At 48.0% G+C, this 24,244-nt stretch overlaps 1 protein-coding gene across 3 annotated transcripts in view; it reads left to right on the forward strand.

The window, feature by feature from the left end:
- The first annotated feature begins 398 nt into the window (after window positions 1-398).
- Window positions 399-24,244, forward strand: part of LOC308591886 (uncharacterized protein C1orf167 homolog) — a 33,691-nt gene continuing 9,845 nt past the window's right edge. Inside the window, exons 1-11 of one of the 3 annotated variants that reach the window (XM_081202982.1) lie at window positions 399-527; window positions 1,873-2,092; window positions 3,996-4,165; window positions 5,183-5,280; window positions 8,791-8,977; window positions 10,335-10,516; window positions 12,496-12,652; window positions 13,150-13,363; window positions 14,440-14,723; window positions 16,089-16,341; window positions 23,695-23,803. In XM_081202982.1, the coding sequence (XP_081059108.1) occupies window positions 508-527; window positions 1,873-2,092; window positions 3,996-4,165; window positions 5,183-5,280; window positions 8,791-8,977; window positions 10,335-10,516; window positions 12,496-12,652; window positions 13,150-13,363; window positions 14,440-14,723; window positions 16,089-16,341; window positions 23,695-23,803 (1,894 nt within the window). In that variant the 5' untranslated portion in view covers window positions 399-507. The remainder of the gene's footprint in view (window positions 528-1,872; window positions 2,093-3,995; window positions 4,166-5,182; window positions 5,281-8,790; window positions 8,978-10,334; window positions 10,517-12,495; window positions 12,653-13,149; window positions 13,364-14,439; window positions 14,724-16,088; window positions 16,342-23,694; window positions 23,804-24,244) is intronic. The other 2 variants (XM_081202983.1, XM_081202984.1) reach the window with 2 other exon arrangements.

The raw sequence follows: 24,244 nt of genomic DNA on the forward strand, positions 1-24,244 counted from the left end.
TATTATTATTATTATTATTATTATTATTATTATTATTATTATTATTGGATTCAGGAGCAATGCCCTAAACGTAGAGATCCCCCCTTCTCCCGCTCCTGCCAACCACCTGAAGTCCAAATTGATACAGCCATTCTGCTTATCAGCTAACGGAGCGGCATGTTGGATGTACATTGAGTTTTGTGGCTCGTGGCCTTCACTCCCAGCTTGTGGCGGTGAGTTCCACAAGTTAGTTGGAAACAAAACTAAATTGTGTGAGATAAGCTGATGTATGCCAGGGTGTGTATGTTATTTTATTTCGATCTGCGCTGTGGATTCAGGTGGTAGATTTCTGCTTTCCTCAGGCTTTTTCAGTCCAATTCAGGTTACCATGGCGCAGAATTTAGAATCTTGTGGGTGTGGAATGTCCCAAGCCTTGCGTGGTGCCCAGAGATTCCATAAGAGGCAGGATGAGCTTCTTCCAACATATTGTCTTGATTTTTCTTTCTTTTCTTACAGGACCTGGAATTGATGGAGAAGAAGAGAAACAGGTAATGCTTTTTCCCGTCTTTAAACGCTTTTGGTGTTGTAAATGTTACCAAATGTGTTTACATTTTTTTAAAGATACCCCTCCTCCATTTAAATCAAATACAGTGGTACCTTGGTTCTCAAACTTAATCCATTCTGGAAGCCCGTTCCATAACCAAGTCGCGCTTTTCCATAGAAAGTAATGTAAAATGGATTCTTCCGTTCCAGACTTTTAAAAACAACCCCTTTTTAACATGAATTTTACTATCTAATGAGACCATTGAGCCATAAAGCAATAATCAATGTAAAGGTAAAGGGACCCCTGACCATTTGGGCCAGTCGTGACCGACTCTGGGGTTGTGGCGCTCATCTCACTTTATTGGCCGAGGGAGCCGGCGTACAGCTTCTGGGTCATGTGGCCAGCATGACTAAGCCGCTTCTGGCAAACCAGAGCAGCGCACGGAAACGCCGTTTACCTTCCCGCCGGAGTGGTACCTATTTATCTACTTGCACTTTGACGTGCTTTCAAACTGCTAGGTTGGCAGGAGCAGGGACCGAGCAATGGGAGCTCACTCCATTGCAGGGATTTGAACCGCCGACCTTCTGATTGGCAAGTCCTCAGCTCTGTGGTTTAACCCACAGCACCACCCGTGTCCCTAATAATCAATGTACTGTAGTATAAAATAAATAAGACAGTTTTGTAGATGATTAAAAATTAAAATTAATTTTCTTCTTACCAGCACTGATGATAGTCATTGTTTGGATGGGGGGCTTTTATCCATTTCTGTAGTCACTCAATCATTAAACCAATCGATCAATTAGTAGCTGAACTGGGTTCCACACAGTCACAAAAACAAGTGAACCGAAAAAGCCTCAAAAACACAAAACAAATAGCAAAATCAAAAGCGCCAAACGTAATTCGTTCCAGAAGTCTGTTTGACTTCTGAAATGTTTGAAAACCAAGGCACAGCTTCTGATTGGTGCAGGCGCCCCAGAAACAATAGCAGACAGCCATATTGGATGTTTGGCTTCTGAAAAATGTTCCAAAACTGGAACACTTACTTCCAGGTTTTCGTCATTTGGGAACCAAGGCGTTTGAGAACCAAGGTACCGCTGTAGTAAATAAATATTTTTTAATAGCAGCATGTATTTTAAAAAGCTGTAGGTGGGGTGAACGCCTGTCCATCCCAAGCGATGTGCACATTGTCTCCAAAACCTGCTTTCTCTTTAGAAGTATCGCCTATTCCCTTAAAGAGATCCGATTAGATTAATCAACTCGAGCTGATCACTTAATCAACTTAAATTTGTGGGGGTTAATTGGTTAAACGAAACGCTAGCTCTTGTTTCCTTCCATCCCCTCTCTCCCAGGCCTTTGCCCCAGAGGGTGGACCCCCAGCTGGAGAAATGTTTTGTGGCCTGGCGCAACCACGTCTTTGGGAAGACGGCCGCTGCCCGGGCTCTGTATGAGCACCAGCTGTTGCGCAAGGGTCTTGCTGCCCTGCGGTGGGCCGTGCAGTTAAGGAAGTTTCAAGCAGGCATTGCCCAGAGGAACCACATTCTGGTGGCGCTGGCTGCCAGTTTCCACAAGGTAAGAGGGCTTGGGGGTGCGTTAAGAGAGCAGGGTGCAAGCAAGATGGGCCCAGCCTCTGGGTCCAGCTACGCCTCACTGGTAGAACACACACCCTCTCTGGTTTTTTGATAAATCATTAAATTTGGAGAGCTGCTGTCAGTCAGAGCAGCCGATCATGAGTTAGATGCATGAATATGCCAATCTGCAGATGGTAAGTTCCTCAAGTTTCCAAGTTCGCCAGTATTTTTTTCTAGCCAAAGGCCATGTCAAACTTGTATTAAGGCAATTGTTTTTTAGTCGTGTCCGACTCTTCGTGACCCCATGGACCAGAGCACGCCAGGCACTCCTGTCTTCCACTGCCTCCCGCAGTTTGGTCAAACTCATGCTTGTAGCTTCGAAAACACTGTCCAACCACCTCGTCCTCTGTTGTCCCCTTCTCCTTGTGCCCTCCATCTTTCCCAACATCAGGGTCTTTTCCAGGGAGTCTTCTCTTCTCATGAGGTGGCCAAAGTATTGGAGCCTCAGCTTCACGATCTGTCCTTCCAGTGAGCACTCAGGGCTGATTTCCTTCAGAATGGATAGGTTTGATCTTCTTGCAGTCCATGGGACTCTCAAGAGTCTCCTCCAGCACCATAATTCAAAGCATCAATTCTTCGGCGATCAGCCTTCTTTATGGTCCAAAATCTGTGTTTCAAGAGAGGATACCAATTGGGTGTTCCTAATTAGTTGCAGGTCCCTTGTGGGTTGTATCCAGAAGAACCAATCCCGTAGTTGACATTTACTCATTTGCTTTCCTGCTCCTGTTTTAGAACGAACCACACCTCAGTCCTTCCTGGGTGATGTAGGGTTATTTTTTTCAGGTATATTTTTTTATTGAAGGCTAGAACTATGTGAAAAAATTATGAAGCGTGAAATTGAAGCTGCGATTCCTGCATTGCAGGGGACTAGATGACCCCTGGGGGTCCCTTTCAACTCTGTAATTCTATGATTGTATGTCTGGAGGCAGTTGGAGGGTGGATGGCGGCTAACAGATTGAGGTTGAATCCTGACAAGACAGAAGTACTATTCTTGGGGGACAGGGGGTGGGCTGGTGTGGAGGACTTCCTGGTCCTGAATGGGGTAACTGTGCCCCTGAAGGACCAGGTGCGCAGCCTGGGAGTCATTTTGGACTCACAGCTGTCTATGGAGGCGCAGGTTAATTCTGTGTCCAGGGCGGCTGTCTACCAGCTCCCATCTGGTACGCAGGATGAGACCCTATCTGCCCGCAGACTGTCTCACCAGAGTGGTGCATGCTCTGGACGCTTGGACTACTGCAGTGCGCTTTTTGAAGGGGACCCGGAAAATGTAACTACTGTAATCCAGAATGCGGCATCTAGACTGGTGACTGGGAGCGGTCACCGAGACCATATAACACTGGTCCTGAAAGACCTACATTGGCTCCCAGTACGTTTCCGAGCACAATTCAAAGTGTTGGTGCTGATCTTTAAAGCCCTAAACGGCCTCAGTCCTGTATACCTGAAGGAGCGCCTCCACCCCCATCATTCTGCCTGGACACTGAGGTCTAGCTATGAGGGTCTTCTGGCAGTTCCCTCCCTTTGAGAAGTGAGGTTACAGGGAACCAGGCAGAGGGCCTTCTCGGTGGTGGCGCCTGCCCTGTGGAACGCCCTCCCGTCAGATGTCAAGGAAATAAACAACTATCTGACTTTCAGAGGACATCTGAAGGCAGCCCTGTTTAGGGAAGTTTTTAATGACTGATGTTTTAATGTGGTTTTAATATTCTGTTGGGAGCCGCCCAGAGTGGCTGGGGAAACTTAGCCAGATGGGTGGGGTATAAATAATAAGTTGTTGTTGTTGTTGTTGTTGTTGTTGTTGTTGTTGTTGTTGTTGTTTATTAATTATTCCAAGCCTGGTTCTTTGTTAGTGGCAGGATGCTTTGGCGAAGCAGCGGGAGGCACAACCTTCCCGGCAACTGGAGGCAGCGAGCCCCAGCAGAGGCCCTCCGACAACCCCAGAAGCAGGGGGCGTAAGGATGTCCCCCAACCTATGCCACCTACTTGCGGAACACCTGGAAGACGCTGCCCGGTATAGCAGGTACGTAAAAGAGGAGAAAGACAGGAATCCCGATTCGGATAGTTTGCTCGGGATTGTAGCATTAAATAGATTGCAACACGCCTGCAAGGTAGGCTGGCTCTGAGAGATGGCGCCAATCTAATCTCTGTAGGTGAGCAGGAATCTGCATCCCGGCCTCCTCAGTCTGAAACTGGCCGCTGCACACAGACACGCACTTTGGGAGGATAAACAGAACCACCGTGCCTTTTTTCTTTTTTGAATTTATTTATTTGGTTTTTCAGATTAAAGTTTTACAGTCACATATCCAACATACAGAGGGACGTGGGTGACGCTGTGGGTTAAACCACAGAGCCTAGGTCTTGCCGATCAGAAGGTCGGCGGTTCAAATCTCTGCAACGGGGTGAGCTCCCATTGCTCGGTCCCTGCTCCTGCCAACCTAGCAGTTCGAAAGCATGTCAAAGTGCAAGTAGATAAATAGGTACCACTCTGGCGGGAAGGTAAATGGTGTTTCCGTGCGTTGCTCTGGTTCGCCAGAAGCAGCTTAGTCATGCTGGCCACATGACCCGGAAGCTGTACACCGGCTCCCTCGGCCAATAAAGTGAGATGAGCGCCGCAACCCCAGAGTCGGCCACGACTGGACCTAATGGTCAGGGGTCCCTTTACCTTTTATCCAACATACAACATAAAAACAAGATTCCATAGAATCTCCTGGACTTTCCTCCTCCCCTTTGTGGGTCCTATTGTTAATCATTTCCTACTGCAACTTTTATGATCATCCAAAATCTTTTACCTCTCCATTGTGTCCAAAATCCACCCTTAAACTACAAGTGATATCCCAATCCTACTAACGGTTTTAACTGTTTACAATGGTTTTTAAGATAAGTTATAAATTTTCCCCATTCCCTATTAAAATTTTAGGTCTTCCTGATTTCTGATTCTTCTGGTCATTCTGGCCATTTCGGCATAATCCATCAATTTGATCTGCCATTTTTCTCTGGTAGGGACTTTTACCTTCTTTCCACCTCTCCTTTTTTTCAGGGCGGAGGGAAATCTCTGGACGCAGCTTCGTCGCCAGCAGGGAGGGGGCGAGAGCTTCAGAAAGGCTGTGGCTCTGCGGGATGTGAGGCGCTTGGCTGGTAAGGCTGTTGCCCCTGAGCAGCTGCTTATATAGTGGCTCGAGATAAGTTGGGAAGGAGTGACTGTCAGGTGTAGAGCACATTTCCACCAGCAGACAAGCCTCTCTCTCTCTCTCTCTCTCTCTCTCTCTCCCTCTCCCTTCTCTCTCTCTCTCTCTCTCTCTCTCTCTCTCTCTCTCCCTTCCTTCTCTCTCTCTCTCTCTCCCCCTTATCTCTCTCTTTCTCTCCCTTTCTTCTCTCTCTCATCTTTCTCTCTCTCTCTCTCCCTTCCATATCACTCTATCCCTTCCTTCCTTCCTTCCTTCCTTCTCTCTCTTCTTTCTCTCTCTCCCCCCTTCCTTCTCTCTTTCTCTCTCTTTCTCTCATCTCTCTTTCTCTCTCTCTCTTCCATATCACTCTATCCCTCCCTCCCTTCCTTCCTTCCTTCCTTCCTTCCTTCCTTCCTTCCTTCCTTCCTTCCTTCTCTCTCTCTCTTTCTCTCTCTCTCTCTCTCCCCCTTCCTTCTCTCTTTCTCTCTCTTTCTCTCATCTCTCTTTCTCTCTCTCTCTTCCATATCACTCTACCTTCCTTCCTTCCTTCCTTCTCTCTCTCTTTCTCTCTCTCTCTTCCTTCTCTCTCTCTCTCTCTCCCCCTTCCTTCTCTCTCTCTCTCTTTCTTCTCTCCCTCTCTCCCCCTTCCTTAGAGAGAGAAGGAAGAGAGCACACTTCCACCCGCAGACAAGCCACAGCTGTCTAACCTTTTGCTCTCTTAGTAGTCTGCTGTGCCCTGACTCTTTTGATTAAACATTGTGCAAAGGGAAAGTGACGCGGTGGAAACAGGTGCCAAAATAACTTTGTACCACACCACAATTGGGTGATTGGAAGACGTGTAAAGGGCACAGTCCAAAATGTATCTGACTGGTTTTGCGTATTGTGCTAATAAAAAGAGCCTCGGCAGAGCTAGCTGGCAGCTTGCTTATGCACAGCTCACCTGTATTATCAACTCCTGCCTCATGTCCTTCACTTCGGTTAGGAAGCTTGCAGTGGGGGTGCCCTCTGTGCAGGATGCCTGCTCCGCCAGCCACACCCTTTCCCAAGGTGTTCCGTTCCGTTCCCCCCCCACCGACGATGACAGCGGACCACTGAGCATGCTCCTTCCTCCATGGGCTGCTTGGGGGGGGGCTTCTCCCTCCCTTAATTCCCCCCCCCCACACACCTCAACCTCAGATATTTTGTACTTCTGCAAGTTTTGAGATGCCCCGGACTACTTTTTTTAAAATGCAATAATTTTTATTAGTTTTCACTTAGAATAATCCAATGGTAGCCTCGTTATAACAGTGCCAAACTATAATGCGATTACTAATCTCAGTCATTCAGATGCCAAATTATATAATTTGGGTGGCCTCCCGCGTGCTAGAATGGATGGTTTGGTGATTTGCTTTGTTTCCGCGTTCCAAAACCTTGTTCATCTCAGTTACATTCCAGTCAAAATAATCCCTTATACGACAACTGCATCCATTCGCCTTGACACATTAAATGATTTATAAAGCCATAGGTGAACCATTCAAACTATATCCTTATTCCTTCTGTGTGTGACAATTATTCTGTCTATGGTGTTCCTTCCTGTCCTTCTAAAATGTTACGTCTGTCTATTCCCAGCCGTTGGGCAGAGCTAATATTCCATTGTTATTTCAGAAGTTCTCCCCCTGGGCTACTTGTTTGCATAGATCGGGGTGGGTGAATCTCAGGTTTGGAGGCCAAAAGTGACCCTCCAGTCCCCGTCCCCCCCATCCCTAAAATTCCCCATAACCCAGCGGCGTAGCGTGGGTTATCAGCACCCGGGGCAAGGCAAGTAATTTGCGCCCCCAAACCCGGGGCAAGGCAAGTAATTTGCACCCCCTAACCCCTAACCATGGTCATTAATACTGACGGCTCTACTCTGGGGCAAACGTCGTGGTGACTACTGCCCTCCGTGGTGTTGTTTTTGCAGTTAAAGGACCCCTGCCTCAAATAAAGCATCTTGGGGATTGGGGACTGGGATTTGCCAAGGGAGCTGGAAATTGCAGTTCAGTGGCGGGTCAGGGGGAGAGGGTCCCGTCCGCGTCTGGGTGCCGCGGGCCCCTTTGCGTCAAGACGCGCATCTTTGGGCGTCGCGGCGCAGCCTTCTCAGTCTCCCTCCCCGGCCCGGCTAGTCCCGACGCGGCTTCTTTCTGGCGCGGGGAGGGGGCTTCTTTCTGGCGCGGGGAGGGGGCGGCTCTGGGGCCAGTGCGTCGGCCGGCCTCCGGCGCGGGTGGGGGGGGCCGTCGGGGCGGGTGGGCGGTCTGGGCGCGCAGGCACTAGAGCGCCGCCGATGGTGCGTTTGGCGGGCTGCGCGCGTCCAGACAGCGACCCGAGCCTGGGCGGCGTGGCGCTTGGTGCCGGAGCCTCCGCCCGCAGCGCCCCGTCGGGAGACCCGGCCGGAAGGAGCCTCGAGCCGGCTGTCGGACGCGGTTGAAGCAGCCAGGGCGGCATGGCAGGCGGCGTGCACCCCCTGCACCCCCCACGCTACGCCACTGCTCTCCGCCCCACCGCCAGGCTTCGGAGCAGCCTTCCGAAGGCTGGCGGCGGGAGGAGGTCTCTCCGCCTGGACAGTGGGGTTCCTGCTTCCTCAAGGAGAGCCGGCCAAACGCGCCCCCCCAAATGTTGCGCCCGGTGCGGCTGGCACCCCTGGCACCCCCCACGCTACGCCACTGCCATAACCACACCTTTTACTGGCCCTGTCTCACACCCTCCTTGAGTGTGTGTGTGTGTGCGATGGGGATATGCCCTTGTACTCTGATCCCTCAAATAAAATTTTATAGATTTGTGGATTTGGAAGGGACCCCCCAAAGGTCATCCAGTCCAACCTGCTGCAATTCAAGAATCGCTACCTCCATTGTGCCTCGGGCTCCACCGACCAATGGCCCTCAGAAAGGAATACGGCCCCCGGGCTGAAAAAGCGCTCCCCACTCATGGGGCCGTAAGAGGTCTTCTTAGGCGTTCTTACAGCACGCAAAGTATTTGCCCCAAGCTTAGAACAATAATTATAATTATAATTATTTATACCCCACCCATTTGACTGGGTTTCCCCAGCCACTCTGGGCGGCTTCCAACAAAATATTAAAATACAGTGGCCGGTTAAACATTAAAAGCTTCCCTAAACAGGGCTGCCTTCAGATGTCTTCTAAAAGTCAGGTGGTTGTTTATTTCCTTGACATCTGACGGGAGGGCGTTCCACAGGGCAGGCACCATCACCGAGAAGGCCCTCTGCCTGGTTCCCTGTAACTTGGCTTCTCGCAGCGAGGGAACTGTCAGAAGGCCCTCGGCACTGGACCTCAGTGTCCGGGCTCAACGATGGGGGTGGCGACTCTCCTTCAGGTATACTGGACCGAGGCTGTTTAGGGCTTTCAAGGTCAGCACTAACACTTTGAATTGTGCTTGGAAACGAAAATCTACCTGCCTGGCGCTCTCCTCACCCCCGTTGTCTCCCCCCTTCTTTTCCCCTGCAACGCAGCAGCTTTCAGATTGTGGCGCCTTCAGAAGGAGCGTCTGGAGAAAGAGGAGATTCGCGCCCAGGAAGCTCTCGCCCTCCTAGAGAAAAAGAGGCTGGTGAGCGCATTTGAGGCCTGGCGTTTCCGCTACAAGGCAGCCCGGCGGATCCTGCCGCTGGTGGCTCAGTTGCAGAGAGGGCTGCTAAGCCGGTGAGCAGAGCACAGTGATGATAATTTTTATATGTGGGCTTCTTGGTCGCACCTTACGTTCTTTACCTCTTTGCGACAACTTTCCAGGGTAGGTTTGCATTAGCACCGTGTTTCCCAACCTCAGGTCTTTGGCTGCTTTTGTTGTTTTTTTAAAAAAAAATTTATTGCAAATTTCCAACAGAAAAAAGTCACCAAACATATACCATCCCTTCACCAAACAAAAACAACAAAAAACCCATACAAAAACAAAAACATAAATCTATAATAAAAAACAACATAACAATTCCTAACACATTTTTACATAACTAACTGGACTTCCTCACATCTCCCTTCCCTGCGTTCTCAATTTTAAAGTTATAAACAGCAATTTATTACCTTGTTTCAGCTCTTAATTTGTGCTTCTCAAGTATTATGTCTCAAACTTCAAATAACTTTTGTCCAATACTTATCAATATAATTCAAACATAATATTACTTCAAATTTCATCTTTTTCTTAAACATTACTTAGTCTCAGGTATCAACTAAATTGCTGGTACCATGTTCTTTTCAATAGGTCTCTGGCTGCTTTTGGACTACAACTCCCATCATCCCTAGCTAGCAGGAATTGTAGTCCCGAAACAACCTGGAGACCCAAGTTTCTGAAACAAGGCATTAGCACCACGCAATGCTGCTCTACGTCTTTGCATGATTAGTTTGCCAGAGGGTGCTCTGCAGCCTTCACAAGAGCCTTGCAAGGGAGGCCAGCGTTTGCTGCTCTGCAGCTTTCACAGCAACCTTGTGAGGTAGGTCAGTGTCTCTGTTTTGTATTATTGCTACAGATTAAAATTTAAAAAAAAAAAGTTAGCCTTGCATGATGCAGTTCTGCATTCTTCACAAGAGCCTTGCAAGGAAGGCCAGTATTTGCTGTCCTGCAGTTTTCACAACAACAATATTTATTTATTTATTTATTTATTTATTTATTTATTTATTTATTTACCGCCCATCTGGCTGGGCCTCCCCAGCCACTCTGAGCAGCTTCCAACAAAATATTAAAATACTGTAATACAGTGGTACCTCGGGTTACATACGCATCAGGTTACATACGCTTCAGGTGACAGACTCCGCTAACCCTGAAATAATACCTTGGGTTAAGAAATTTGCTTCAGGATGAGAACAGAAATCGTGCTTCAGCGGCGCGGCAGCAGCAGGAGGCCCCATTAACTAAAGTGGTGCTTCAGGTTAAGGATGGACCTCCAGAACGAATTAAGTACTTAACCCGAGGTACCACTGTACATCAAACATTAAAAGCTTCCCTAAACAGGGTCCTGCTGCCAGGCTCTTCCTAAGCCGTTCTGTTCCTTTCCCCACCCCCCTCAAGCTGTTTCCAGGCCTGGAAGTCCGTGGCAGACCGGGAGGCGCTGTGCAGACACAGCAGGGAACGCCTGCGACTCGAATCCCTGAGGGTGCATTTCCATCAATGGGCCCTGATGTTGCAAGTTCGGGAAAAGGCCAGGAAGACACTGCTGGAGCTGTGGGACTTGAAGCGGAAGAGAGCCCACGGTGAGAACTGTAGCAAAGTTAAGCCATCGGGTCCAACTTGCTCGGGATTGCCTGCACTGACTGGCAGCATCTCTTTGGGGTTTCAGAGAGAGGTTCCTCTTTCTGAGCTGCAGCCTTCCCCCTGAAAAAAGGAACTGAGATTCTAGTCCTCATGGTTTTGAATAAAGGGCTGGCTTTCATTAGGAAATCTACAAGGAAAGGTCCTTGTTCCATCTAGCTCATAGCTGTCAACTTACAGATTTGAAAATAAGGCCTCGAAAATAAGGGATCAGCAGCCAAAATAAGGGATTTTCAGAGCACAGGTATGTTCACCTTCTGAGCCCCTCCAAGCCAAAGGCAGAAAGCCCAGCCAGCAGCCAAACGAAGCCTCAAGCGGTGGTTCCCACAGCGCAGCAACCCAGCAAAGGGGATGCAGCAAGGAAAACCACCGTCACCTCTCCGCTGGGAAGCGCTGAGCAAAGGCGAGTCCCCAGGCAACACGGCCGATTTGATTGGCACAAGGCATGCAAGCTCCACCCTCCAGTCGTTCTTAGACTCCTTATTGGGTGAGCAACGCAGCCAAGCAACATAGTTGGAGCCTCCCTCCTCCCTGGCCGGCAGGGAGGGAGGGAGGGAGAGGAGCTGCTTCCTTTGAAACTCGGGAAATTTAAGGGATATCATCAATAAGGGACAGCTGTGGGACACAGCGCTGGGATAAGGGACATTCCCACCAAATAAGGGACGGTTGACAGCTATGATCTAGCTGAGCGTTGCCCACACTGGCTGGCAGCAGCTCCGCAGGGTTTCCAGGTTTCCTTGGAGACGCTGGGATTGAACCTGCCACCTTCTGCACGCAAAGCAGGTTCTCTACCACTGAGCTACTCCCAGGGCAGCTTTCTGGAAGTTTAGAAAAACCTCATCATTTGTGTACAGTCATACCTCGGGTTACAGATGCTTCAGGTTTTGCGTTTTCAGGTTACGCACCACACCAAACCCGGAAATACCGGAACGGGTTACTTCCGCGTTTCGGTGCATGTGCAAAGCACTAAATCACACTTTGTGCATGCGCAGAAGCGCCGAATCACGACCCGCGTGTGCGCAGACGCTGCACTGTGGGTCGCGAACATGCCTCCTGCACGGATCATGTTTGCAACCCGAGCATCTCCTGTACTTGAAATCATAGCTGTCAACTTACAGATTTGAAAATAAGGGACCAGCAGCCTTGAAAATAAGGGATCGGCAGCCAAAATAAGGGATTTTAGTCAGCCAGCTGAAATACGAAGTTAAAAGGGACCAGATAATTTTGGAGAGCAGTGCCAGTTTTTAGCCTTTCATTTCCAACTGATGAAACACTGCAATTAAATACAAGCAGCAACCACTTTTCGCGCAAAACGAAGTCCAAGCTACGAAGATGCTGCTGCAGTTCTGTATCTTTTCTCTCGTGCTCCATCTGCAGCTCTCAGTTCCATCAGGTGGGGCAGGAGGAAGAGAGGGGGGAATAGCGCCTGAAGTAAACCCACAGATCAGACCATCTATGTTAGTCTACCACAACAAATCTATGGGAGAAGCGCTTGCGGTCCTTCCTCCGCTTTCCCCCTCTATGGTTAGCCCTTGGAACACCTGCCCACACCTCCACCTCCTCCTCCTCTCTCTGAACTGCTTTCTCTATGGTTGCCCTCGCTCTCATCTCAAGGCTCCTCAGTCCCGGCGGGGAGGGGCTCCTGGGGGCCGAGGCTGGTGAGAGGAGGCCGGGGGGGCGGGCAGCCAAGCAACACTGTTGGAGCTTCCCTCTTCCCTGGCTGGCAGGGAGGGAGGGAGAGGAGCTGCTTCCCTTGAAACCCGGGAAATTTAAGGGACATCATCAATAAGGGACAGCAGCGTGACACGGTGCTGGGATAAGGGACTTTCCCGCCAAATAAGGGACGGTTGACAGCTATGCTTGAAATTCCTTCTAAATGCTTTCCCCCCCCCTCTCCCTCTCCCTCCCGCACTTAAATAAGCAGAGAACATGGATGCAGCTGAAAAGGTTCCTGCAGCCCCCGCAAGGTGGTCCCAAAAGAGTGGCTCCGATGCCCTGGACGACTTCTACCACGCATTGACGTTGCAGCAGGCGTTCCGGACTTGGGAACTGAGGTGGCGGGAATCCCAGCGGGCGACGTAAGTGCTCAGACCCTGACCTAAGAGCAAAGCAGTCGGGGGTAACAGGCACAGAGAGGTCTTTTTGTATCCAAACCACAGCTTTCACGTTTCGTTGTTTTGAAAAGGCAAGCTTCTAGTCCTCATTGATAGAGGGCGAAATTTTGGAAGCCAGAGAGAGGCGGCTGAATCCGGTTTGCGAGGGACTGGTTTCCCCCTCCCATGCCTAGCCGTATGGGAAGTTGCAGAATTCTGGTTGCAGAAATTTTTTGTTTACTTTTTCTTTCTGGAGTAGGCAAAAGGCCCTGGCAGGATCTTCCTCTTTCCCATACCAGTTATTTTGGGGACATATTGTGCTCCGGTGGCGCAGCGGCAGCAGGAGGCCCCATTAGCTAAAGTGGTGCTTCAGGTTAAGAACAGTTTCAGGTTAAAAAAGGACCTCCGGAACGAATTAAGTACTTAACCCGAGGTACCACTGTACTTTTCTCCGAAAGCTCACAAAGGTCTTTCCCTTACAGCGCTTTCCGCCGAGTCTCGGAAAGGCAGCAGCTGAGAGAAGCTCTTGGGCTCTGGCGCCTGAAGACCCTCTGCCCGCATCCTCTTGGACTCGGCCCCGGGGACCTCACTGAGGTCCTTCTCCTTGCATTGCCGGATTCCGAGGAGTCTTCCCTGTCCTCTGGTTTCCATAGCAACGTGCCTGCCCCGCCTCTCTCCAGCGGTTCGCTGGACAAGGTGAGGACAACTCGCTGACAGGCTTCCCTCTGACCCCGGGGCCAATGCTTTGGTGCATAGGTGGGAGCGGAACAAGCAGGGGCAACAGATAGATAGATATACACACATCTACCCACACACGATTGATTGATTGCTTGATTGCTTGATTGCTTGCTTGCTTGCTTGATTGATTGAATTTATATACCGCACTAACCCCGGAGGTCTCAGGGCGAAATAAAAACAATAACAATAACCCAATAACTGTCAGGAGCTTTGCCTACACTCGAGTAGGACCCCGGCAGGGACACATGCCCGACTGGCATGTTCTCTCCCTCCTGGTCGATCATTCAGGAGCTTCAAAAGCTTTCTTCTGCCCGAACATCACAGCAACTGATGCCAGCAGACATCGGCACACTTAGGGATCCGCAGAGTCTTCACAGTTGCGTAACAGACCTCAGCAACTCAGCATTTTGGCTAATCTACTTTATTTACATATAAACACACACGGAGCACTGCAACATGGCTCCCTCTCTCTAGCATCAGAGAGCAAAGAGAAAGGACAATAGTCCCACTTCACGGAACACAGTAGCACAGCCATCCTGTCTCTGTTGCTTCCCACTCTGTGGAGTCAAAACATATACCGTCATGTGATAGGCAACAATCCCATTACTGCAATCATGGAGCAGGAATTCTAACAATAATACACACACACACCCTCCAAAAAAAGAGCCCGCCCTGTGGAACGCCCTCCCTTCATATGTGAAGGAAATAAGCAGCTATCCTATCTTTAAAAGACATCTGAAGGCAGCCCTGTTTAAGGAAGCTTTTAATGTTTGCTGCATGATTGTATTTCAGTATTTTGTTGGAAGCTGCCCAGAGTGGCTAGGGAAACTCAGCCAGATGGGGGGGCTATAAATAATAAATTATTATTATTATCATTATTATTATTATTATTATTATTATTATTATTATTATTCAGTGGGTCTCTTCCGGGTAGGACTAGCAGTAGAGACTCACTCTCTCTGTATATAATCTTAAATAAAGCAGCATTTAGAAGCACAAAATTAATACGTCTGTCATTTCATGACTGGGAATAGGAAGGCAGCTCGGAGGACAGTAGCCAGGCCAGCATCTCCTCGTCGTTGACGATTGAAGTCTCGGGGCACCTTCCTCCTCACGGTTCCCCAACTCCCAGCCATTTCCCCAGTGCCTCGCAAGATCTCGCTGCCGCAGATCTTCTCATGCAAGCTCCGTTCCCTCTGGGTTATGGCCACACTCAGAATCGAAGGCAGCTGCTGGCAAAATGCTTTGCGTTTTGGTCGGCCAGGGCGGTGCAGAACCTGAAGGCAGAACAACACCGCAAGCGGGCTCTCCTCTCCAGGTAAGAGTCTTGGGCGGGGGTCAGCAACCTAAGGCCCACGGGCCACAAGCGGCCCACGGGGGTCGTTTAACTGTACGCCCGCTCGGCAAGTCCCCGCGCGCTGCACTAAAGCAGCGCGACGCAGGGACTCACTTCCGCCGCACCGGAAATCACGTCTGTGCAGACACCGAAAATCACATGTGCGTGCACGATCTAGCCCAGGGAGGAATCTCCGCTGGAGTGGACCAGCCCAGGCGAGGTAAACCTTACTGACCCCTGGTCTTGGGCAATGAAGGATGGGGGCGAAATCTGATACTGTTCGCCTTTGAAGGCGAATCTACCTAATTCACAATTTTTCAAACGATACGGGGATCAAAATCCAGCCTTCCTTTGACATTTGCCTTTCTCTGAATTTTGCAATGCAGTTCTCCAGGCAAGTAAAAGAAATGCAAATGTCGGGCTAGAGAAAGGCATTAAAATGCATTTATTAGTTGTTGTTTTTTAAAAAAGGCATCCAAAGATGTATTATATTTGTTAATGTATAGATTTTGCATTCAACCGCAGAAATCACCTTTAGTGAGCTGAATCCTTGCTTTGAGCAAGCAGGGATTCCGTTTATTGGAAGGCATTCAGGTTGAGACTCGGTATAAAATACAGAAATTTGTGTTTGCTTAGGGAAGTACAGTCGTACCTTGGATCCCGAACGCCTTGCGAGTCAAACATTTTGGCTCCCAAATGCCACAAACCCAAAAGTGAGTGTTCCGGTTTGTGAACGTTCTTTGGAAGCCAAATGTCTGACGGGGCTTCTGATTGGCTGCAGGAGCTTCCTGCAGCCAATTAGAAGCTGCGCCTTGGTTTCTGAATGTTTTGGAAGTTGAACGGACTTCCGGAACGGATTCTGTTCGACTTCCGAGATACCACTGTACATTGTTTACAGGGGAAAGTTCTGTAGTCCTAGCTGTCTAGTTGGAGAAACCAAGAAACCACCCAGAATTACATTGAAGTCCGGAGGAAGGGTGAGAGGGGAGGAAGAAATTTAAACAGGGAGCGACGTAAAATGTATCAGTCAAAACTTCAAAGGAATAGAGAGTAGTCAGCATAGAGGTTGAAGGTAAAGGGATAGTCTGAGAATCTGGAGGTCTCTTACTCTATCTGCTTAAGCCCCATGCAAACCCCTGAGTTGCATCTAAACTTCCAACAACATTAGGGAACGTTGCTTTGTATTAAAAAATGGGCAAAATTGCAAAAAATGCACTTGTAAGGAGAAATTTACACTCGGTTGTTGATGGCCTGTTTAAATTACAGATGTGGATAGTTAAGATTGGGAAGACGGAGAATGGAAATGGATAGGCTTTTTCATCCCTTTCTCTATATGAAATTCACCAGGGCCTTCACTTCCTGGTCTGCAGCAGCCGCCCATTTTTCTACCTGGCGCACGACTCTAGTGTGCTTGGAGAGTGCCAGGGGGCAGCGTCTTCTGGCGTCCTGCTTCGGGAGGTGGAAGGCGGAGTTCCTGAGAGCTGACCGGCGACGGATAGACGGACGCCCACGGCGGAGACTGGTGGGGTACGGGGCGATGTGGCGATGGAGGAAAGTGATCAGGGGATCCCGGGCTCTGCGTTTTACCTCCGTCAGCCAGGTGAGCTGGGGGTGGAGTGGGGGGGTTCCACAGGCGGATGGTATCTGGGGTTCCAGAGCTTGAACAAGAACGTAAGAGGAGCCTGCAGGATGAGGCCCATCTTGCTCAACATCCTGTTCCCGCAGTGGATGACCAGATGCCCCTTATGGTAGTAATAATAATAATAATAATAATAATAATAATAATAATAATAATAATAATAATACAGTGGTACCTCGGGTTACATACGCTTCAGGTTACATGCGCTTCAGGTTACAGACGCCTTAGGTTACAGACTCCGCTAACCCAGAAATAGTGCTTCAGGTTAAGAACTTTGCTTCATGATGAGAACAGAAATCGCGCGGCAGCAGCGGGAGGCCCCATTAGCTAAAGTGGTGCTTCAGGTTAAGAATGGTTTCAGGTTAAGAACGGACCTCTGGAACGAATTAAGTTCTTAACCTGAGGTACCACTGTAATATATTATTTATACCCCACCCATCTGACTGGGTTTCCCAAGCCACTCTGGGAGGCTCCCAACAGAATACTAAAAACGCAATAAAACATCAGACATTAAAAACTTCCCTAAATAGGGCTGCCTTCAGATGTCTTCTAAAAGTCAGCTAATTGTGTACACTACACATCTGATGGGAGGGTGTTCCACAGGGCAGGCACAACTACCAAGAAGGCCCTCTGCCTGGTTCCCTGTAACCTCGCTTCTCACAGGGAGGGAACTGCCAGAAGGCCCTCAGCGCTGGACCTCAGTATCTGGGCTGAACGATGGAGGTGGAGACGCTCCTTCAGGTATACTGGACTGAGGCTGTTTAGGGCTTTCAAGGTCAGCACCAACACTTTGAATTGTGCTCGGAAACGTACTGGGAGCCAGTGTAGGTCTTTCAAGACCGGTGTTATATGGTCTCGGCGGCCGCTCCCAGTCATCAGTCTAGCTGCTGCATTCTGGATTAGTTGTAGTTTCTGGGTCACCTTCAAAGGTAGCCCCACGTAGAGCGCATTGCAGTAGTCCAAGTGAGAGATGAAAGCATTGCTTCATTTTCCATAATTCCTCATAGCAATCCCACGTGACCACCACAATGTAGGTCTTTCAAGACCGGTATTATATGCTTTTGGCGGCCGCTCCCAGTCACCAGTCTAGCCACCGCATTCTGGATTACAGTTGTACCTCAAGTTAAGTACGTAATTCGTTCTGGAGGCCCGTTCTTAACCTGAAACTGTTCTTAACCTGAAGCACTACTTTAGCTAATGGGGCCTCCTGCTGCCGCCGGAGCACGATTTCTGTCCTCATCCTGAAGCAAAGTTCTTAACCCGAGGTACTATTTCTGGGTTAGCAGAGTCTGTAACCTGAAGCATATGTAACCCGAGGTACCACTGTAGTTGTAGTTTTCGGGTCACTTTCAAAGGTAGCCCCACGTAGAGCTCGTTGCAGTAGTCAAGCGGGATCTGAGCACAAAAGCCCTCTCCCCGCTATAAGTTTCCAGCTGTGGAAGGAGAGCAGAGTCACAGCTGGAGGCAATGATCAGTGGCGTAGCGTGGGGGGTGCAGGGGGGGCCGGCCACACCGGGCGCAACATCTGGGGGTTAGGGTTAGGGTGCGCAAATCCACGGGTTAGGGGGCGCAAATTACTTGCCTTGCCCCGGGTGCTGACAACCCACGCTACGCCACTGGCAATGATTCTTCCGATAGAGAGTTTATCCACTAGGAAGCTCAGGGGCAGGGACCCTGCTTGGCATGCAGAAAGTTCTGGGTTCCATCTCCTGCAGCATCTTGTGACAGGGATGGGGAAGACCCCGTGCCCAAAATCCCAGAGAGCCTCTGCCGATTTGGCTCCCTGTGCAAATCCTGTCATGACCTCTTGACCCCTGGGTGGATCCTAACCAGGGTGGATAAAAATCAACAATTAATAAAAAATTAATAAAAAAAATCAGAGTTTTTAAAATTTAAATCTGATTTTTAAAATAAAATACTTTTGGAGGAAAAATCTTTCTAAAGATAGTTTTCTATTTAAGTTACATTAAAGTTTTTCATGTGTGCTACAACTCAGTTGGAGGTTTTTTATTTAAAGAAACCGTTTAACCACTTCAGTTAACAAACATATCCATATGCTATAATGTTATTTTTTTAGTTATATAAATTGTTTAAATTGTTATTAAGGAAATGGTTGTTTTTCTCCTTCCAACACAGTACAGCAGAAAAGTTGTCCAAATATTACCGTAACTTATTAAACCTTACAAGAATTTCATAATTATCTGTCTATGTATTTCTAATAGTGTAACCAAATCAGTAATTTTTGATATAACTTTAAAAGCTACTCTGAAAATTTATTCTTCCAAAAATGAAACCTTCATCTGGTTGTAAATATTAAGATTATACCAGCAAGAACGAGTCTTTCTGTAAAAAAAATGATTTAAATCAAGTCTTACTGACTAGTGATTTAAATCAAGTCTTACTGACTAGTGATTTAAATCATGATTTAAATTGATATGATTTACCATATTTTTTGCTCTATAAGACTCACTTTTCCCTCCTAAAAAGTAAGGGGAAATGTGTGTGCGTCTTATGGGGCGAATGCAGGCTGCGCTATCCCAGAAGCCAGAACAGCAAGAAGGAGTGCTGCTTTCACCGTGCAGCGATCTCTCTTGCTGTTCTGGCTTCTGAGATTCAGAATTGTCGAGTTGCAGCTCGGCATCCAGGGAAAAATCAGTCTCACACCAAGAGGGGTTCCGAAATATGGCTGCTCCTAGGGCTAATATGGCTGCTCCTAGGGCTAATGCAGCACAGCTTTTATTGTGTGAAATCAGAAAGATACAAGCCAAGGAAAGATACAAAATACAAGCCAAGCAATTTGTTCTAGCCAGTAGATAAAGACCTTCGTACTAGACCGTGCGAGCGATCAGGCCATGCTACGTTAGCCAATCATATAGGACAGCACGAGCTGTTCATGCTCCAAGGATGCTTCTAGCTATGAGATCACCCTGCAACAATAAGAACTTTGCTCATGCTCTCATATACAAGCAATCATTTTCCCACATGTCCTCTTTTCTTGTTTATATTGTTAGAGGAAAAAAGAGGGACCATTAGTCCAAATCGTACACTTCATTGCCTAAGCGTCTACACTTTGCAACATAAATTCCTCTTGTAACCCCTGTGGTGGGCCGTGGTCGGTACCACCATGCAGTGCATTGGGAAATCAAAGAGGGTATGCATTGAATGCAACAACACACCATAATGAAGCCAGCAATACATGCAATTACAATCAATAATATTTTTCTTAACCATAATCCATTAGGTAACCAAGAAAATAACCAATCCCATGGATCAAAACCTTCAGGCGGATTCAAAGGATTATGGTTATCATTTGTTCCATATAATCAATAGTAGCAGAGATATTGGTCGATTGATCAGTTATATACATACAATAATGAGAATGAATTAAGGCATAAATTCTACCTTTAGAGGCAAAGATTACATTTAAAGCATAAAAAGTGTATAAAACAACTTCTCTTATTTCTGACATTTCTGTGTTAATCATTTTTAAAGCCAAGATAGTAGAATTAAACAAGGCTTCAGTGCAATTTGCCAATCTATGCAAATCACGGTAATTCATCCCTACATCTAAAGAGGGAAAAAGGATCTAGAAATGGCTGTTCCTGTATAATGAGAAATAGGTGATTATACTTCCCTTCTGTTACGCAAACAAACCTCTGGGAGCTTATACATTTTATCTATCAGGGGTATCAGTATTCCTAGAGTGTAGGTTCCAGAAAAGGCAAAGGTTATTTCTTTGTAGGCTTATCACTCACAGTGGTAATATTAAAAAAAATAAGAAGATCCATTAACATACTCATAGGTCCAATTACAATATGGATAATGACCTAAAATTTTTTTGCTATTATGATTAAAACGAAAACAATAAGGAGCTATTTCTGCAAGCAACAAAACACAGGCGATAAACTTATACGATTGTCCTTCATATTATTGCTAATCTTATATGAAGCGTTTACTGGAATGCTAGAATAGCATCACCAAAAAAAAAAGGTTCAAAGCTTTGAGAAGCTTTTTAAAATCATTTTTCTCAGCAGCAAAAAGGCACTAGCTAAGCATATTCCACTTGCTGTAACTAAAAAGATTGCAACAAGGTCGAGAACAGAGCCCATTGTCTTCTCAGGCCCTGTTAAAGAACCACATTGCAACCCGCTCTCTGTCCGGGAACCATGCCAAAGCACAAAAATGAAACAACTGGAACACACTAAAATCCCCTCACCCCCTCCCTTGCCAAGAGTCCACAATAGTTCCAAGACAGCCCTCTGTACATGCTCAGGGGAACACATCATAAGGCAGGACTCCTGAGGGAGGAGAAAAAAAAATATGGGGGGTAAAATCCAAGTGATGCCAATAAGGATGAGAATGGTAAATTAGTCCAATGGTTGTTTCCGAGCAACCTGTGTGATATTTCGTGGTTCGATTATTGGCATGTAAAATCCACAATCCAGAAGAAGTCACACAACCATTTCTGCAGATACAGGAGCCCATTTGCTGTAAATAAGTCTGATGTATTGCTCCTTGTACTGCTGAGTCAAAAGTCCAAGCCCAATGAAACGTGGTGACACAGAGGCAGTGTCCACAGTGAGATGTACCTTAGAAAATGGAGCCGAAGAAGGCGTGTGGGTGACATCCATTTGCCAAATTGCCAGGGGATGCAGGCCTCTAGGGTTGACTGCATCAAAAGGAATGACTGTGATCTTGTCTGCTGGATCCTTATGTCCTTTAAGGGCAGAAAATAGTGGAGACAAAGTAGAGGTGGGCAGCTGTCCAAGAATTTGTTGTAAATCCACCAATCTAAGATAACCAGGAAACTGTAGTTGAGGCGTAACTGGAATGGCTGCAGATGCTGTCAGCTTGTGTCCCAGGTACGTAATGGGTAAAGTCCGCTGGATTTTTTCTTTAGCCACTGTCAATCCAACAGGTTGTAGCCTTTGCAGGATTTTTGGACACGGCGGAGGACAAGGCCGTGGCTAGCAGACCGTGGCTAGCAGTGCCCACTGACTGGCAGGCTTTAAGCATATCAGCAATGGCTATATTTGATGTTGCCATTAGAAGGCGCAGCGCTTGCTTATGGTCCTCATTTCCATTAGCAAATGCAAGCTGGCGTACAGTCAGTTCTTGTGCTGCCAGGTCCTGAACTTGCCGCTTGAAGGTATTGTACAAGCGATCAACAAATTGTCCATAGGGCTCTGTAGGGTCCTGTCTGATGCTTCCCAATAGGCCATCGCGCTCATTCTTGTCATCAGGGACAGAGGCCAGAGCCTCTTGAGCGGCAGCAGTGGTGGCTGCCCAATACTGAGGATGGAGAGTTAGCTGTTGGGCAATAGTAAGAAAATTGCCTCCTCCCGTTAACCCATCGAGGACATCAGCTTGGGTTAACATGACGGGGGCTGGGGGTGGGGCGGCACCAGCAGCGGCAGCAGCCAAAGCAGCCTGATGATTAGCCAATGCAACATTATTAAGATTATTCCGAATCCCATCAACACGACGGTGGCAGGCCCAGTGCCAAGCTTGTATAAACAAAATCATTTGATGAGGCTGCATTACAGTGCGGGCCAACAGCTTAACATCCTCTGGTATCAAATTTTGTTGAAAAATAGTGCCAAACAAGCCCAGGGTGTAAGGAGATTGTAAACCATTGTCCTTGACAGAGGAATGCAGTTCCTTTATGAATCTCAAATCAAACTGTTCGTGCCGGGCTGGGCCTCCCCCTGGCGCGGCAGGAGCAATCACAGGGAAGAGATTAGGAGTTGCACAGTCAAAACCCAACAATGGGGCAGCGGCACGGAGAGATTCTTGGAGAGGAGTAGTAACAGCGGTGCCAGAGGCCTTGGGCGCAGGAGTTGGAAGAGTGGGGGGTGCTGAATGCGAAGATTCTTGGAGAGGAGTAGTAACGGGAGGTGCAGGAAGTGAAGAATGCGGAGAATGCAGGGGAGGGACGACTGGAGGAGCCGGAGGGAAAATGTCCGGCGGTTTAGGAGGTAGGTTTGAGGCAGGCAAAACAGGTACCGGGAGGGCGGGCGAAGAAGCTGTCGCAGCAGCCAGAAGAATGTTTGAAGGAGTTAAACACGACATAGCTTTGTAGACGTTACACCAGGCATGCAAAACCTTGACATCAATTTGTGGATGATTTTGAAAGAAGTGTCCAATTTTTTTCCAATCATCAAACCCCCAAGTTCCGTCCTGGGGGAACCACGGACAGTGAGTGTCCAGGGCTTTTATAAGGGACTTAAGGTCAGCTTTCCGAACAGCAAGGTTGTTACTGGCCAAAAGGAATTTAAGGTCTTTATAAAATTTTTTCTGTGGTGCAGAGAGAGATTTTCCCATGATTGCAAGAGTTGCAAAAAAGGCAGGGAGCACTTACCGAGGGATCCTTAGGAGGATGAGGGAGGCGCCTTTTTGCCCTGTCCGGGCGGAGATAAGTGCTGATAAGTCCGTAACGTAGTCCAGAATCACATTCACACGGGAGCTCTCACCAGGGATCCACTACGTGGATGAACGACGCGTCTGCAGCCCTTGCGGGGCGAGGTGAGAGCTGAACGTTGTAAAACAGCATGAAGTCCGAAAGAAATCACACGGGAGCACTCACCAGGGATCCACTACGTGGATGAACGACGTGTTGGTGAGTGCTGAATAATGAAAAACAGGCAGTCACACGGGAGCACTCACCAGGGATCCACTGCGTGGATGAACGACGTGTTGGTGAGTGCTGAATAATGAAAAACAACGTGAAGTCCGAAGGCAGTCACACGGGGCACCAAATGTCGAGTTGCCTCACACGGGGCACCAAATGTCGAGTTGCAGCTCGGCATCCAGGGAAAAATCAGTCTCACACCAAGAGGGGTTCCGAAATATGGCTGCTCCTAGGGCTAATATGGCTGCTCCTAGGGCTAATGCAGCACAGCTTTTATTGTGTGAAATCAGAAAGATACAAGCCAAGGAAAGATACAAAATACAAGCCAAGCAATTTGTTCTAGCCAGTAGATAAAGACCTTCGTACTAGACCGTGCGAGCGATCAGGCCATGCTACGTTAGCCAATCATATAGGACAGCACGAGCTGTTCATGCTCCAAGGATGCTTCTAGCTATGAGATCACCCTGCAACAATAAGAACTTTGCTCATGCTCTCATATACAAGCAATCATTTTCCCACACAGAATATTTTTTTTCTTGTTTTCCTCCTCCAAAAACTAGGTGCGTCTTGTGGTCTGGTGCGTCTTATAGGGCGAAAAATATGGTGAATCAAATCCACCCTGATCCTAACCCTGTTTTCTTGTAAGGAGATCAAATTTGACTTTATCCCTTCCTTCTTTCCAGGACAGCAACTACTGGACGAGAGCGGCCACCTTCCGCCAGTGCGTCCGGCGGCAGAGCGGCTTCATCGGAGCCCGGAAATTCCTGAAAGCGCCCCTTCTTTGGCCAAGCAGTAAGGAACTCCCCATGTCTGTTGTTTTCTTGGGGAATTTGCAGGTGCACAGAAAGTTTTTTTGTCGCTGGGGCAATGCCCTTTGGGCTTCTCTCAGACTTTTCCAGCCTACCCCCCTTTGCGCCCTTCCTTGAGGTTTTTTTGCTCGGCCAGAAATGGGACTTTAAATTTGGGGCCTGCCTCCTACCTGCCCAGATGGAGGACAGGGCTAGAGGAGAGCGTTTGAGTCTGTGGAAACTAGCATGCCGTGGAAAATTAAAAATTGGGATTTCCTGCTCTGCCTGCTTTTGCCGCTTGTCCAAGCAACCGTGAGCAGGAAATGGGACCCCCCCCCCCAATTAATGATATTGTTATAATTTGGCTATTATTGGGGGAATTTTTTTGGGGGGGGACTTGTTTGCATATTATTAACAATAATAGATCTTGTCATAATTTGGCTGT

Source organism: Podarcis bocagei, assembly GCF_964188305.1.
Source record: "Podarcis bocagei genome assembly, chromosome: 7".
Classification (NCBI taxonomy): domain Eukaryota; kingdom Metazoa; phylum Chordata; class Lepidosauria; order Squamata; family Lacertidae; genus Podarcis; species Podarcis bocagei.